The sequence below is a fragment of the Chaetura pelagica genome, unplaced genomic scaffold, assembly GCF_000747805.2.
Source record: "Chaetura pelagica isolate M959 unplaced genomic scaffold, ChaPel_1.0 scaffold382, whole genome shotgun sequence".
NCBI lineage: Eukaryota > Metazoa > Chordata > Aves > Apodiformes > Apodidae > Chaetura > Chaetura pelagica.
In genome coordinates this window covers 1,098,510-1,116,395 of record NW_009952478.1, presented here as the reverse complement: position 1 = coordinate 1,116,395, position 17,886 = coordinate 1,098,510, and the positions used below count along the sequence as shown (strand labels likewise).

Below are 17,886 nucleotides of genomic sequence, written 5' to 3'. Positions count from 1 at the left end.
AGGGAGAGCCTGGTTGAAGCAGTGAAGGTTGATGGAAGCCTTGGGTGCAGCGACCATGAGATGGTGGAGTTGAGGGTCTTGTGCAGTAGGAACAGAGTACCTAGCAGGATCATGACCCTGGACTTCAGCAGGGCCAATTTTGACTTTTTCAAGCAATTGCTAGGGGAAATCCCATGGGACAGGGAACTAGAAAGTAAGGGGCCCCAAGATACTTGGTTAACATTCAAGGACGACTTCTTCCAAGGTCAAGATCAGAGCATCCCAACAGATAGGAAATCAAGACAGGGGACCAGGAGACCCATATAGTTAAAGAGGAAACTGGCTGAACTTCCAATCAAGTGGAAGAAAAGAGTCTACAGATCATGGAAGAAAGGACTGGCCATCTGGGAGGATGTAGGGAAGCAACTAGGAAAGCTAAGACCTCCTGGGAATTAAACCTTTCATGAGAGGCCAAGGACAACAGAAAGGGCTTCTTTGAATACTTTGCAAGCAAAACTACACTAGAGGCAATATAGGCCCACTGCTGCATGAGGGTGGGTGCCAGAGGATACAAAGAAGGCAGAGTTACTGAATGCCTTCTTTGTTTCTGTCTATACTGCTGGAGACTGGCCCTTGGGCCCCTGAGGCCCCAGAGGAAGTCAAGAAAAAGGGGGAGTTTGCCTTCCTTGATGAGGATTGGGTTAGGGATCAGTTAAGCGATCTGGACATCCATAAATCCATGGGTCCTGATGAGATGAACCTACAGGTGCTGAGGGAGCTGGCAGAAATCATTTTTAGGCCACTCTATCATCTTTGGTAAGTCGTGGGCAACAGAAGAGGTGCCTAAGGACTGGAGGAAAGCAAATGTAACTCCAGTCTTCAAAAAGGGTAAGAAGGAAGACCAGGGTAACTATAGACTGGTCAGCCTCCACCTGTGGAAAGATGATGGAACAACTTACCCTTGGTGCTGTCCCTAGGCATATAACAAATTACAGGGTCATTAGGAGCAGTCCACATGGTTTTACCAAGGTGAAGTCATGTTTGACCAACCTTATAGCCTTTTATGAAGACATAGCCAGGTGCATAGATGATGGTAGAGCAATGAATGTTCATCTTTATTTCAGTAAAGCACTTAGTTCTGTCTCCCACAGCATCATTGTAGCTAAACTGAGGAGTTGTGGTCTAGATGATTGGGTAGGGATGTGGATTGTGAACTGGTTGAAGGAACAAAGTCAGAGAGATTTTCAATTGATTCTGATTTCTTCATATCTTGACTTCTTGTTTCCCATAAAATACAAGCAGCTTGATAACAGCAAGATGTGTCTTTTTGTATAGCTGTGTTTAAACACTAGATTCACATGGTAGATATACCATTGTTTGAAAGATGTCTGTTGCAGAACAACTGTATAATGAAAATGTGTATGTTTGGCTTTATTCTTTTACAATGGGCACCTGTCTTGCTCCAGAGCCTGCAGTACTAATCTAATCATGCATATGTGCCCTGCTGATTCAGGAATCCCTCTGTACACAGGAATCTTTTTGCATGTTGTTAGGTTATCTTAGTCACTTGCTGAGAATAAATAAAGAGGCTACCTTAGTGACTTGCTAAAGATTAATAAGGACAAAAAAAATATATATTTCTCTTGGAAATTTCTTGATAGAGCATATTATGGATCTTTCAGAACAACCAGTTTTCTTTTGAGCTTCAAAAGTTCTCTGAAATACAGAAGACCAGACCTAGACATACAGTTCCTGCGTCTTTTTTTAAAGTGTCTGTGCAGATAGGAACGTAATACATAGACGGAGTAGCTTCAAAACACTCACAGACCTAATGCTCTCACAAGGAACTGCAGCTGTATTGCTGAAGAGGAAGGACGAAGGTTCCCTGGAATGCAAGGAGTCTTAGGAAAGTACTATAATGCATCATGAAGCTGTAACAATCTTCTTTATAAAGGTCTAATGCTTCATTTCGTCCCCTTTAAAGAAAAAAAGCATAAAACAACACAACGAAAAACCAAAAACAATACAGTAAAATTCACAGTGCTTTCCTGTACATATTTACACCTTTCCCATATGAGAATGAATGTACATTCTCATTATAGCATTCTTCTTCAATATTAATTTCAAGAGCACAGTGATATCTAGTGATTATTTACAGTGCACCCAACATTATAAAACCTAAATTGGATTTTTGGAGATACACATTTATATAAAATTGCAGCAAAAACTAAAATAGTCTGAAATCACTGCATGGCATGATTTGCGGTCTTTCTGCAAAGCACAGGGAAAATTGAACACATGCATGGATCCTAAGAAGAAATAGTGTTCTTTAACCCCTTGCGTAACATAGACCAGACTATTTAATGTGATTATTCCTAACAGTGTTCTGAATTCTAAGTATTTAACTCTTTAGAGAAGGATTAGGAAACAGCTTTGATATCATTAGCAAGGATTGGTATTGCAGTCTTTACACCTAAACAGCTCCTTTATCTTCCACAAACAATTGCAGTACTTCCTCCAGCAAAACAACCTGTGCTGCACAGCTATCAGGAATTCTGTCATTCTGATGTAGCTCTTTACTCAGCTTTGAAAAACAGTGGAATGTACAAGGTCATACACAGGTTTTGTGCTAAGAGGTGGAGAAAGCAGACCTGGTAAACCTACTGAAAACAGCAAAAGTCTGCCTATTTGAATTGTTAGCCTCATGTGACTATCTTTGAATTTGTTCACAAGAAGTAATTTAGATTTGTGAGACACGGATTATTATCTGTTTGTAATAAAGGGATAGATTTTAATTGTTTCAAAAACATGTCAAAGCGCTTTTTTTCCTGACATTTTCAAATGATGTATCATTCACATGGGTTGTTAAAATAGTTAAATAGATAATTCTGATGTGAAAGTACCACATGAAGCAAAATAAGAGAAGTAAACTTCAGAATTTTAACAACTTCCTTAAAGCGTATTCTGGAGTACTGAGATATTGTCCCATGACACATGGGTCTCAAGGGAAAAGCCCCTGAAACTAAGCTTGTTTCATCCACTGTCATTTACTGGCTTTTGAAAATCTCCAGGGGTAGAGACTCTGCAACCTCTGTTGGCAGCCTGTTCCAGTGCTTTATAAAGCTTTAGAGAAAGTTGATTTTAGCTTATCTGAAGTTGAGATAAAGCTTGTCCTATATGAGAGAATAAAAGCACTAACTGACCTCCAAAGGTACTTTCCAAACATATTATTTAGTTAATATACCTAAAAATGTATTTCACAAAGTAGACATAATATTGTAGAAAAGAAACTTTAGCAATATTTGCTTCTATTTGGCTCTTTTTTTAATGCCATATGAAATTTTTCGTGTTACACTGGACCTGATAAAAATATTCTAGGGAAGGACTAAGTTGCATTTTAAAAATACAACAGTTTTGGTACTGTAATAGTAGAGATATCTTGTTTTAGGAATTCAGCATGTACTTTTATTGCAAACATTTAAATATGAGATCATGAGTCATTAACAAAAGTGTTTACTATATTTAAGGATCTAATTTTTCAAAGTGTAATAAAAATGTATTACCATGTAGTATCATATTCAAAGACTAGATGAAAGCAAATGTGACTCCTTTCTTCAAGAAAGGCAAGAGGAGGACCCAGAGATCTACAGGCTGATTACCTTCATCTCAATCCCTGGGAAGATCGTGAAGCATCTAAGTATCTCCAGGCACATTAAGGACAAGAAAATAATCAGGAGTAGTCAGCAAACTTTCACCAGTGGGAAATCGTACTTGACCAATTTGATAAACTTCTGTGATGAAGTGACTGCTCTGGCAGATGAAGGGAAAGCAGTTGATACTGTCTACCTGGGTTTCATTAGGGCCTTTGACACTGTCTCTCGTAAAATCCTTACAGACAAGCTGTTGATGCATGGGCTGAATGAGAAGATAGTTTGGTATACTGAAAGCTTGCTGAGTGGCTAGGCTCAGGGTGATGATCAGTGGCACAAAATCTAGTTGGAGGCCAGTAACGAGTGTTCTGTTTTAGGAGTCAGTAGTGGGCCCAGTCCTGTTTAATATCTTCATTAGTTGTCTGGATGATGGAGTGAAGTGTACCCTCAGCAAGTTTCCACATGGTACAATACTGGGAAAAGTGAGTGATATTCCAGAGTGATGGGTTGCCATTCAGAGGGACCTTGACAGGCTGGAAAAGTGAGCTGACAGGCTATATCCATGGAGACCTACAAAAGACATCTCAACCTGTTTCTGAGCAACTGGCTTTGGAAGAGCCTGCTTGAGCAGAAGTTCTGAACCAAGTGATCTCCAGAAGTCCATTTCAACCTCAACAATTCTGTAATTATGTGATCATATTCAGCTTTTACATAGTATAATTTATGTGGCTGATGTCTGTCATACAGCCTATACCTTCCCGAATTCCTCATTTACAAATACTAAAACCATTTATAAAAAAAGCATAATTTAAGAGATTTTAAAAATCTATGAGACAATTATACAGGACTAAATAAAAATCTGAATATATTCAAAAAGGTGATAAAAACCCCACTCTATCAGTAATTTTTCTTTCAGTCAAGAAGTCTCTTTAGAGTGCCATCTTGTGTTGAAAGCTCAGACTGAGACTTAGAACAAAGGAGGAAATAGTAAAAAATTCAGCAAAACTAAATACTGAAGCTAGATTCTTTGAAATTTGTACCCTAGTAAAGTCATGTATGTTGTTTAATGTTTTGCCCATAAAATACGAATGGTAAAATACTGTAAAACAATATTTGAAGTAGCAGTTGTTTGTATTTATCTGTAAAAATAAGTACAGTCTGGTAATTCTGATATGTCTGTTCTTAAATTAGTAAGCTTACATACTTAGAATGCTTTTCATCCTGAAGTGCTTTGTTATTATTTATCAGTTATGGGTGAAATCTTCGCCTCAGTGGGTTCTTGTTGACTTGAAGAGGTCTTGGATTTCTTTGACTTTGAATAGAAGATTCTTAGCCATCACTGAAACCCAGCAATTGCATATTTTAAGGACTGTGAAACAAGTGATTACAAATACAGCCATATTCTTATTACTGACGGAGCTGTTGTCTTAAATAGAATTCAGCTAATTTTTATGTTTTCCTCATGTAATTAATTCATTTTTTCGTTTCTGCAAGTGCTTCCTGGAGACGTTAGCTTGAATTTAAAGCATGTTGCTACGAATGCTTTAGTGACTACCATGGTAGTCACTTAGAATTTTCAGTTACAAAGGTTCAAATAACATTTTAGCATGCAGTGAGTTAGTATTTAATAATATGGATTCAAAGAATAAGTATCTAAATATACTTTCTTTGTTCTCTACATTGTAATAAAAAATTGTGTTTATTTGGGTCAATTTTAAGGAAAGTTTAAATTTTTTTTTCTTTCTTATATTTCTTTCAAGTGTTTGTCCAATTTGAATGTTTATAACATTTCACTGTGTGATTCATTACTTGAACATTTAACAAGTTGATCTGCTAATTATCTTTCAGTAAGTAAGAGCAGAGTTGCTGTAAGGGTTGTAACCAATTAGGAAGCCTATGAAGTCGTGCCTCTTCACTCAAAGCTGTGTTCTTTTTTGTTTCTGCTTTGTTTGCTTTGTGGAGGCAGAACACTCAATTCTCACTCAATTTGCAGTTTAAATAAGTTTTATTATTTGTTCATTGAGATGGCATTGTGACAATTTTTTTTTAATATAGACTGGTTCAAAAATCAAAGTTTTTTTTATTACTATTTTGATATCTGAAAAAAGATTGGAAGCACCTCTCATTTATTGAAATAAAATATCACCTTTTATTATTATTACTCTATAGTAACATAATGTAAAGGCTAAGTGACCTGGGGCTGTTTAGTCTTGAGGAGACTAAGAGGGGACCTTATTAATGTCTATAAGTTTCTGAAGGCCAGATGTCAAGAATGCAGAGCACTGGAGCAGGCGTCCCAGAGAGGCTGTGGAGTCTCCTACTCTGGAGACTTTCAGGACCTGTGGGGACATGTTCGTGTGTGATCTGCCCTAGGTGTTCCTGCTGCATCAGGGGGGTTGGGCTTGTTGATCTTCAGAGGTCCCTTCCAAGCCCTGTGATTCTATGATTCTGTGATTTTCTTAAAGTTTACAAATAATTTGATAAATTAGTTTAAAATTAAATTAGTGGTAGCTGCTTCAGGAAGTTTGTCTTCTAGATCAGATTTTTATGTTTGTTCTCAAAAGCAGAATAGCAAACTGTGAAGAATAAACCTGCATTTATGAAGGGAGTCTTCCTCTCTTCTAGATTTGGTCTCCATTAATTTTAATAATCTAGGAAATTTTCAGAGTCTAATGAGGACAATGGGGTACTTTTCCTGAAAGTTTTGCTTTACAATCTGTTTAGATTTCATTTAAGTTTAGCCTCTGTGAGCACTTAAAAGCTTTGGAGTTCTTCACAGTTTTTCTTCAGATACATCTCCATCAGTGATTGACATGTATTCATAATTTGAATGGTGCAGTTAATACCCAAAGAAAAAAATTAAATGTGTTTGAGTTTTGTTGTAGGTACTATACCATAAACCAAAAACCCAAAACCAGAACAAAAATATAATTTTACTGTTTTTTCTCTGTGTAGCCCACTGTTTGTGAACGAGAGCTGTGTGTATTTGCTTTCCAAACATTAGGAGTGATGAACGAAGCTGCTGATGAAATTGCAACTGGTGCTCAGGTAGAATTATCTCATGCTTATTACTTGTCTGATTTTCTATACTATACTCAGTTTCTTCTAATATTTATTTTTACTTGAATTCCCCATATGAGTTCTGTTTGGTAAGTATTATTTATTTGACCACTCTTATAACTGTAAATACAGTGTTATGGCTGGTGTTTTCAAACAGTACTAATGAGGTGCTTCCATTGTTTTGCTTCCACGCAATTAGAGTTACCCTGTTTTCATATTCTGTTGTATACAACTAGGTCACCTGGGTTGTTAATAAAGGCAGCCATTGTCATTTGAAGATAATTCCTATTTATTTTCACCTAATGAGCCATTACTATTCTCATGCAATTAATAAGCTACTTCCTGTTCATGGTGTTGGGGTGCAGCTATCCACTGAGCATCTGTTGTTTTGATCATTAAATAACAGTGGGAAAGTCCTTACTGTTGTTGCTACATGGATTTTTTTCTCTCCTCTGAAGGATCAGGAATTTAATATAAGCTTGCTTCCCGACTCCTAAGTTCAGTTATTAATATAGTAATAAGCATATGATTATTTTCTTCTTTTTAAAAATATTATAAACTATGTCTCCAAATCATCATTTAACCTTAGATTACAGTAAATTCAAAAGTTAAAAGATCCTGTGCTTAAGATCTTAAGACCTTAAAAGTTAGCACATCTTACTGCAAATTACATTCCTCTCTGATTCCGAGACATACGTCTCAGTCTGTACATTTATTTATTAAGCAACATGGTTCTTTTGGAAGGGCAAACATTCAGGTCTGTTAACTTTAACTAGCACTAGTGAAACTAGCCACGGGAAACAAACTATTCATCTAAATGTCTGAATACTGCCTAGGACCATATCCTCATAGGAAGGCATTTGGCAGCAGTGCACACCAGCTTCTTCACTTGAGAGTACAACTGTGGGATCTGAACATCAGCTCTTCATCTGATGTCTGAAGACTGTTTGACGGCTATATTTGCAGCACCCTTCCATACCAAACATTGGGGTACCTCTGTAAGCTTGTAAGAAATGGAGAGAAGTGTGTTGACAAAGCCCCACCTCTTCCTCAGCCTCAAGTCTGCTGAAGGCCTCAGCTATGTGTTTCTGGGGAACTAAAGTTTTAATTTTCTAATTCAGACGCTTACATGGTATATTACATGTACATTTAGAATCATAAAATTGTTAGGAAGAAACCTTTAAAGCCCATGTAGCCCAAATTCTTTGAAATGAGCAGGGACATCTTCAACTAGATGAGGTTGGTCAGAGCCCTGTCCAACCTGACCTTGATTGTTTCCTTTGATTGATGCCCTATCTACCACCTCTCTGGGCAACCTGTTCCAGTGTCTCACCACTGTTATAGTAAATAATTTATTCTTAATATCTAATCTAAATCCACCCTCTTACAGCTTAAAATGGTTACTTCTTGTCCTGTTGCAACAGATTGTGATAAAAATTTATGTTTCTATCTTTTTGTATAAGCCCCATTTAAGTATTGAAAGGCCACAATAAGTCATGGAATCACAGAATTGTCAGAGTTGGAAGGGATCTCTAGAGATCTAGTTCAACTCCCCTGTTAAAGCAGGATACCTGGAGCACGTTACTCAGGACTGCATCCAGACAGGTCTTGAATATTTTCAGAGAAGGGGACTTCACAACCTCCCTGGGCAGCCTGTTCCAGTGCTCTGTCGCCCTCACCATAAAGAAGTGTTTCCTCATATTTAAATGGAACTTCCTGTGTTCCAGCTTGTGCCCTCATCCTGTCCCTGAGAACTACTGAAAAGAGTCTGGCTCCATCCCCCCTTCACCCACCCTTTAGATACTTGTAGGCATTGATAAGGTCTCCCCTCAGCCTTCTCATCTCCAGGCTGAAGACTCTCAGCTTTCTCAGCCTTTCCTCATAAGGGAGATGCTCCATCTTTGTTCCCCTCTGCTGGACTCTCTCCAGTAGTTCCCTGTCTCTCTTGAGCGGGGGAGTCCAGAACTGGATGCAGTATTCCAGATGTGGCCTCACCAGGGCAAAGTAGAGGGAGAGAATGACCTCTCTCCACCTACTGGCCACACTCTTCCTTATGCACCCCACAATTCCATTTGCCGTCTTGGTTCCAAGGGAATATTGCTGGCTCATGGATAATTTGCTATCTACCAGGACTTCCAGATCCTTCTACTCAGAACTGTTTTCCAGCAGGTCCGCCCCTAACCTATATTGGTGCATAGGGTTCTTCCTCCCCAGGTGCCATACCCTACAATTGTTGAACCCCATTAGGTTCTTCTCTGCCCAGCTTTCCAGCCTGTCCAGGTCACACTGAATGGCAGCACAGTCCTCTGGAGTGTCAGCCACCCCTCCCAGTTTGGTATCGTCAGCAAACTTGCTGAACATAAACTCTATCCCTTTGTCCAGGTCATCAATTAATATGTTGAACAAGGCCAGACCAAGTATAGACACCTGGGGGACACCAGTGACTACAGGCTTCCAACTTGACACTTTCCTGTTAATCACAACCCTGTGAGTTCCGTCACTCAGCCAGCTACCAGTCCACCTCACTGTCCACTCATCTAGCCCACACTCCCTTAGTTTTCCATCATTGAAGGCCATGTCCCTGTCCTCCATGAGCCTTAGCATAACTTCTAGGAAGGTCTCTTCCACGATCTTCCCAGACACAGATGTAAGACTGACAGGTTGGTAGTACCCAGAGTTGTCTTTTCCATCCTTTTTAAAAATGGGAGCAATGTTTCCCTTTTTCCAGTTACAGTAGACTTCACCTGACTGACATGATTTTAAAATGTCATGGAGAGTGGCTTGGCAACTACATCAACCAGTTCCCTCAGGACTCTGGTATGCATCTCATCAGGTCCCATAGACTTATGTGTGTTCAAGTTCCTCAGGTGGTCACAAACTTATCTTCTCTTACAATGCAAGGGACTTAACTCCCCAGTCCCTGTGTTGTGGGGTCCAGAGGTGTGAGGAGAGAGGTTGACAATGAAGACTGATCAAAGTTGTTGAGTGCCTCAGCCTTCTCCTCACCTGTTGTTACCAATTTGCCAGTCTTGTTCATCAGAGGGTGTACACTCTCTTGGACCTTCCCTTCCTGGTTTACATACTTGTGGAAGCACTTATTATTCTTTGCATCCTTTTCCAAGTTCAGCTTCAGCGCCTTGGCCTTCCTGACCCCATCCCTACACAACTGGGCAGAATTCTTATACTCCTCCCAAGTCACCTGTCCCTGCTTCCACTACCTGTGATTTCCTTCTTGCTCTTTAATTTGACCAGCAGAATGAGTTTGATTCATCCATCCTGATATTCTGCCTTCCTTTGCTGATTTCATACAGCTGCAGATCAATCTGCTCTATGGAGAGTGTCCTTAAAGATCTGCCAGCCCTGTTCTGCTCCATTGTCAAGGCAGTTTCATAGGGGGTTCTATTGACTAACTCCTTGAACAGCTGGAAGTTTGCTTTGTGAAAATTAGGGAAAATTAGATACAAACTTACATGGTATGTTACGTATACATACCACATTAGGTATAAATAGCTCTCAGTTTTTAAATAGAGCTCACAAGAGGTGGTGGTCCTGGTTAGTGCTCACTCTGTGTTTTATGTAAGTATCATTGTTGCAGGCATATGTGGAGCTTGCTCTATATCTCTACATCTTCAGAGCTTTGCTGTAGAGTATTGAAGTGATTACAATCTTAACAGTGCTTAAAAGACTTAAATAAGATTTTGTGGATTGTCTCATTGGACCTAGTTGTTAAGTTTTGCTAAGTTTCACTCCAGTGATAGCATTGCACCCAGCTCACTATATCTTATCTGGTTGAGCAGAAAGCATTCAGCTCTTCATGGGTTTGATTCACCTGTGCTATTTTTGACATTAGTTTAAGATAGTGTGATTAATAGCATAGACTATCGGCACAGTGGTGTTTTTCTCCATTGATTATAGAGTGTAGGCTGACTAGTAAGAGCTGGGTGTTGGCATTGTGTAACTATACATTTTGTCAGATGAATCTTCAAAAAAATTATGTGTGTTGAAGGAATATAAATATAGTTTCCCATTATTAGAAATCACATCCTGGTTTTTTTCCTAGTTTCCTAAGGTATATACCCCAACTTTGTCAATCATTCTGATGGATCATCCTTAGTAATAAGTGATTGTACCTTCTAAAACTTCCAAGCATGATCTCACCTTACTTTACTTTAGTCACATTGTCAAAATGACCGAAACCTAAATGCCTGAGTCTCCATTGAGGGTCTCTGGGGAGAGAGAGACACTATCTGACAGACTGATGTCCTAAAAAGAAATTGTCACCAGCAAGTGTCATCTTGTACACCTTGAAAGTATTTTAATCCTTTCTTACATACTTGGGTACCTACTGTTAAGAGTTCAGGCTCAACTATAAGGACACTTACTTGATGCACAGCACTTCTTATTACCAAGGAATGCATACGCAAGTTTGTATAATAATGTTTGTATTAGACTTACCTACTGATTTTAAGTTTCTGTGCACTCCATCAGCTCAAAACAAGAATCTCAGGGAAGATCAGGGATTTAATTAATGCTAGTCTCTGCACATTTTCCCCCATGTCAGAGCAATATGCAGGTATCATGCTGAGAAACCATATAGAAGTCAACAGTTATCTTAAAGGAGGGCTTTGGGATGGTATCCTAAGAAGAATGTTCAAATTTCAAGACAAAGTCCTGTTGTATAAATCGTAAAGCAACACCGCTTTCAGTCACTGTATTAAGAGATCTGAGGACTCAAACAACTCTTCCCTAGTAGTGTTTTGCAACTGGAAACTAAGAAGTCCTTTTGAGAAGCAGGGTGTATGAACTCAGGCTTGATTTTATGATAATGTGTTTACACAGTTGCAGGCCTGATTGGTGCCTGAGCTGGCTGCATATGCAGACATCTTGTCTCCTTTGCAAATGCTAATGCACATGCCCTATTTTGGAACATTCATCACACTTACAGGTATTGTAAACTGAAAAGTAATCAGATCGCCATGGAGGAAAGGATAATTATTGAAATACATTCATTTTTCAATATATGTGAGATATTTAGGAATTGGAACTAGCAGAGTATTTTTAAACTGACTCAGAAAATTGTCCATTCATGCTGAAGGAGCAGAGGAGGAGAATGGCAGTGGTATGACTCACCGTAGTGCAGTTCGCTTTCCTTTTCATCATGATTCTTATTTTCATTCTGCCTCTCTTAAAGAACCATCTTTTTTTTTTCCTTCACATGATCTGATACAGTGGCAGATATATAAAAACTTCTAGAACTCCTTCAACTGTGAGATGAGATCTTATCCACGTAGAGTTATGAGAGAAACCAGGCATACCTACTAAGTGTGATTCATCTCAGCTTTTCCTTCATTTAATGGAAAAGTCTGTTTTCACACATGAATGTTTTTAGGTACAGGAAAAAAACAGGGAAAGGAGCTAATCTGCAGCTACATTTTTATGTAGCAACTTAGAATTTCATTGTGAGCTGTATTTAGTTTTCACCATTACCAGAAACTACATCTCTGTTTTGTGATTACTGTATTCTGTTTTTAACCTTTGAATTACAAGCTTTGGATCAATTGCAGAGAAGACTGTTGCTAAGTTGTATATGTGTCCATATGCACATAGGAGAATACATGTTTGTGTGCATATTGCACCCATGATCTTACAGTGGAATCTTGGAAATCGTAGATATTTAAAGCCATGTTGTAATTTTGTACAACAGGATGGAAGGAAGAGGATCTCTCAGTGTGAGGTGTGCAAAGGACTGCTAAATCACTGCACTGCTCTGGCTTTAGCAGAAGCAATGTTTACAAGTGTTTCTATGATTACATTCTTCAAGAGAGCAGCAGACACTGGTTTAGATTCACCAACCCTTTCTTGTTCTTGAGCCGCATTTTTCACTGGCATCAAATGTACTGAGATACACAGATCCAGCACAACTTCTTTTCTCTAGAGAATGAATGTTATCCAGGAATTAGCACATGTGCATAAGAGGAAGGACTGCAAGCAATATATTTCACATTATAGCAGATTATACCACATTTAGGACCATGTACTGATCCTACATATGCACCTGGAATCATGTACTGGGGCTGAACCCAGAACCTCTTGAGATCAGTGCAGAAATTTCAGTTCTAGGCTATATTCTATGAATAACCTGGTTTGGATTATAGAGGTACCAATTAAATACGGTGTTACTATAATGTGTAAAAAACCAAGCTAGCACAGACTGGATGAAAAAACATGAAAGTACATATATTGAATGAAGATTTTGCTTTATACCTAGGTGGTTGATCTGTTAGTATCCATGTGTCGGTCTGCATTAGAGTCACCTAGGAAAGTCGTCATTTTTGAGCCATATCCTTCTGTAGTTGATCCTAATGATCCTCAGATGCTGGCCTTTAACCCTAGGGTGAGTAGTTACCTTTCATTTTGTCATAGCTTGGTTTTAGTCATGCATCAGATTTCAAACCAAAACCTTCTTCTGGAGGAGTCTCCTTTACTATAAGATACAGAGATCAAGAATATAGCACAAGCATGTGATGATTTTCAGAACTTTGTAGCTCTTTTTATTGTCTCTGAGAAGGTATTTGAGTATAAACTGTAAGTTGCATTCAGAGTTATGTTGAAGCCAAAAAATTATTTTAGGATAAAAATTCTAGATGCAAAGTTTTATATTCTTAGTTTCTTTTTGTTACTGTATACATTGGACTCAAAGAGAACAATTTCCTTTGGGAAGTGTGGAAAACATAGACCAGAGGATTTCCGGTCCATCTTTATTCTTAAAGTGGTTTTTGCTGTCATCTCATTTTCTCTTTGCAAACAAGTTATGTATTTAAATATAATTTTATCAACTGTTGACATAATAGTCAAGTTTTGTACAAGCATCAATTTTGAAGTAAAGAACTGTTTCCTTAGCTTGCTCTTCAGGCTGGAAATACTGCTTCTCAGTGAAGCCCTTGAGTCGGTGTTAAATGTTGCATCTCACTTGAGCCATCCCCAAGGGGATAAAAGAGAATTTTGAATATCCTCCATCGGGATGCATTTCACTTTTTCTGAACAATGGCCAGTTAACAGTGGTTCTTCCTCAGGAAGGGGTGAGTGTGTTTTGTAGCATGTGGGAAGAAAGATTTGCCAGGAGGTGTTCGGAAGAGGGCTGGCTGATGAGGAGGCATCTAGTCTGGTGGCTGTACAAGGTGGAAGTTTGAAGCAGAGGAGGGAATGTGAAAGAGGGTGACACCTGAAGAGGAATGGGAAGAGACCCTGGGCTGGCAGGGCCCCACACCACCACCTCCTAACTTTTTCTCAGCATGGGCAAGGTGAAAGCCCATGGGCAGAAGTTGGCAAGATCTGAAGATGAGAAACAGTGAAGCTCCTGAAGGTGACGTGATGTGGAGCTGGTGAAGCATGAACTGTTAAACTCATCCACTTAGAAAAGGTGGAACCATCCAGTAACAGTTCCCAAGTAGAAGGCAGGCAAGGATCAGGGGTAGACAGAGGGATAATTGAAGGACCTCTGATGTTTTCTAGAACTGTTAGCAAAGTAAACACATCTGCTTGTTTAGAATATAATTTAAAATCTATTTGGTTGCTGCATTATTTAACTTAATAGCATGTTGTCCAAATAACTGTGAGAACCTTGTGTTTAGTTACAAATATTGGTATAAAAAGTGTTCTACTTTTTTTAGTGTGTTGAGAATCCAGTGAAATTGAAAAAAAAAAAATCTATCATGTTAATATTTGGGGGTAATTTTAATGAACTCTGAAGGAGAGAGTCTGTGTGATATGGAAGAAAGCTATTGATTAGAAGTGTTTTAAAGGATTGGTTTGCAGAACATTCATTCTAGCTTTGATTTTGTATACACTCAAAAAATTCTGGGTTTTGTATAGCCAAAGACTAATACTCTTTCAATCTATTTGCTTTTTTTATGCTACATCAGAAGAAGAATTATGACCGAGTCATGAAAGCGCTGGACAGTATCACTTCTATTAGAGAGATGACACAGGTAAGATTAAAAATCTTTACCTAACTTAATCACAATTTCTAGGACTAGGAGGATGTTTATATTTCTTGCCTGTGACTAGTGGGGAAGTGTAATTTCTCTCTCTATGAACTGTAATAAAATACATATTAAAAATAACAAAGAGTATAATTGCAGTCAAATAAAAGTGATGAAGTAGAACTCAGATCTTTTGAAGTTTAAATAAGAGATAATAACAGCAGAATGGGATATTGTAATGACATAACCACCAACTACTGCACTTCTGGAAATACCAAAGCCAAACTAGGTCTTTTATTTCCAAAGCAAAAGATGTTGATTTTGTCACAGTGGTCTGAATTACAGCTTTATTTCTATTATAGCAAAACACTTGATCAGCTATTTATGGTTGGAGACGTGGAAATCTGGGTCTTTTGGAATAACTGCTGTATGATTTCTCAGTATTCACAGTAGGATAGAATCTGATAGCCATACTTACGTTTATTATTACACTTCCTTTCTTAAACATTTGGATTGTACAAATGATTGTAATTGGTTATTGAAATTTCTCCCATGTACCTTGCTTTTCCAACTGCTATACTAAAGTAACCTCATAACAGTTTAGAAATCTTAATTTACATGAATTTGTTTAGTACTTTGGGGTTCTGGAATGAAGAATGAGGTGTATAGAGAGGAGTAAAATAAACTGAAAATTAAATTCACGTATTTGCATTACTTAATTTAATTTCATGTAAAAATTTTTAAAACTGGCTGGTTTTGTTAACTAGTATAATGTCTATTAAAAAGAAAAATGACACTGTTTTCCTTTTTTTATGTTAAAATAATAATTGGACCGAAGAGTTTTAAAGGAAGGCTTTGGACCATGATTGAAATCAAGAAAGGTTTTAAAAGGGATTTTAAGCTAATACTATATTTTACTTTACCAATTTATAGCGTGAAACAGTTTTTTAAAATTGAGTGGAGTATTTGGGAGTATTTTGAGATACTTGTTTCTGTGAAATTCCAGTCCAATTTCTTAATCCAAGAGCCAAACACAAATAGACGTCTTCTGCTGTTCTCCCTGAGATCTCTAATGTTAGCTATCATATGCTTATTTTAATGCTAATTATGTACTTATTATTTTACTCCAGGGAAAATAATTGCTATATTAATTCTTGTTGTCAAAACACATGTACAACTGTACAATGCTAAATGTCAGTAAAACTGTGGTTTAAGCCTAAAAATAAGTCCCATGTATTTGTTTTAATAGATGAAGTCATGGGCAATGTAACATGTAAAGTTAACCTTATGATTCAACTAGAAATAAAGAACATAATTACTCTTTTCTAGGCACCTTACTTGGAAATAAAGAAGCAGATGGATAAACAAGACCCTCTTGCACATCCTCTTCTACAATGGTATAAAATTGACTCACATAAGATAATAATTTTTAATGTACCAGCTTTAATGAGTAATCACCAGTGTAATTCCTAAGAATTAACATCAGGGTTGACATTTGCAACTGCAGATGGTTTTGGGGTGTTTCTGTACCTCATCTGGGCCCTCTGGAAACACTGGAAAAACTCCAGCTTATTTGTACAGCCTCTGATCTCAGTTTCTAGTCAAGATATGGTCTACTTTGATCTAATAGGTTCAAAGACCTGCAGCTGGGTGCTTTGTGGTGGCCTTTCATAACACATTCTACAGAAGAAGAGTTTTGCTTGGTTACTATTTATAATGCATCTGTCTTTTATTTTAGGGTTATTTCTAGTAATAGATCACATATTGTGAAGCTACCGGTGAATAGGGTAAGTGTCTGTGGGTTCTATGTTATTATCTCATTTTCTGTTGCTCAAATTAGCATTTTAGGTGGAGTCTTCTGTCCAAATGTAGGTGTCTACATGGATTCCGTCAATGGCAAGGGAGAAAAATAGGTCATATCAGGTCATGACTCGTAGAATCATTTTGTGAATATCTTAACACGGGTCAAAGGAATAATGCTCAGAAAAAGGCTACTTGAGGTGGGTAGTTCAAATAAAGGTGTCTACCTTGTAGTAATCTGAGATTGGTTGAGAGTATTTCACTATCTGTTTTGTTACTGTATAGAATACTAGATACAGAAATTGTACAGAAAGCAATGCACATGCACATAGTGTGTACATGACATTCATATATAAGTACACCTTAAAAAGTATAGCTATACTAGAGAGATAGTGCTGAGTTTAATTCCTGAGTATAAGTGCCTCTGATCCTCGGATTAAAGGCATAGTAATCTGCAACCTTTCAAATCTGAACCTCAATTCAAAGCCAGTCTTGATCAGAATAGCATGATGAAATTGTTCAATGTAATGACTTTACTAGAGCAACATTAGGCTGAAATGTGTTTCAGAAATTTCTATGTGTTTCATAAACTGAAAGACATTTTTACTGTTTGATTTCAGGTAAAAAACTATGGTAATGAGACCAATTTCATTGTAGTTCATGTAGTTATTTAGATGAAGTCATGTATTGTGTAAAACAGCATGGTATCTTAAGAACCACCATTATGGAAATACAATGCTTTTGGGCTAATCATTTCTTTTCACTTGTGCACTGTTGTATTTTGCAGCAACTAAAGTTTATGCACACTCCCCACCAGTTCCTGCTTCTCAGCAGTCCACCAGCCAAAGAATCGAATTTCCGAGCTGCTAAAAATCTCTACGGAAGTACTTTTGCATTTCAGTAAGTTCATATAGTCATATTAATCAAAGGTTATCAAAAAGCCATGCTATTTTTTTGTTCTTTGTATTTGAGGTTTACAGCTGTGGTTGTATTGTTTTAAAGGATGACTGATTTCATTTCACATTTTACACTGTGGTTTTTAATACTTGCGTTTTCATTTTTTCAGTGGTTCACACATTGAAAATTGGCATTCCATCCTGAGGAACGGCTTAGTTGTTGCTTCCAATACAAGGCTGCAGGTGAATAGTAGACTAAATAGAATTCAGCTAACCTGTGCATGCTTGATTACGTACTAGTTTAGGCAAGTTTTCAGGGGGTGCAGATCTAGCAGTCATAGGGGTAGAAAAAAGGGATGATTTAGAATACCCTCTTTATTTCCTGTGAAAGGTACTTTTTTGATACAATTATAATTAAATAATAAATCTACTAAAATTGCAAGAAAATGCCATTACTGGAGTCAGTGCTTCAGTTTTACATTGCTGAGCAGCACCTCCAGGAGGCCTAGCTCAGTATTG

General features: G+C 37.8%; 1 protein-coding gene across 1 annotated transcript in view; it reads left to right on the top strand.

Moving 5' to 3' along the window:
• The window catches only part of PARP8 (poly (ADP-ribose) polymerase family, member 8), a 141,654-nt gene that overhangs the window by 114,997 nt on the left and 8,771 nt on the right, over window positions 1-17,886 (top strand). The window contains exons 18-24 of the mRNA XM_010008622.1: window positions 6,585-6,677; window positions 12,958-13,083; window positions 14,612-14,677; window positions 16,001-16,068; window positions 16,410-16,458; window positions 17,259-17,371; window positions 17,538-17,610. Coding sequence (XP_010006924.1) covers window positions 6,585-6,677; window positions 12,958-13,083; window positions 14,612-14,677; window positions 16,001-16,068; window positions 16,410-16,458; window positions 17,259-17,371; window positions 17,538-17,610 — 588 coding nt within the window. The remainder of the gene's footprint in view (window positions 1-6,584; window positions 6,678-12,957; window positions 13,084-14,611; window positions 14,678-16,000; window positions 16,069-16,409; window positions 16,459-17,258; window positions 17,372-17,537; window positions 17,611-17,886) is intronic.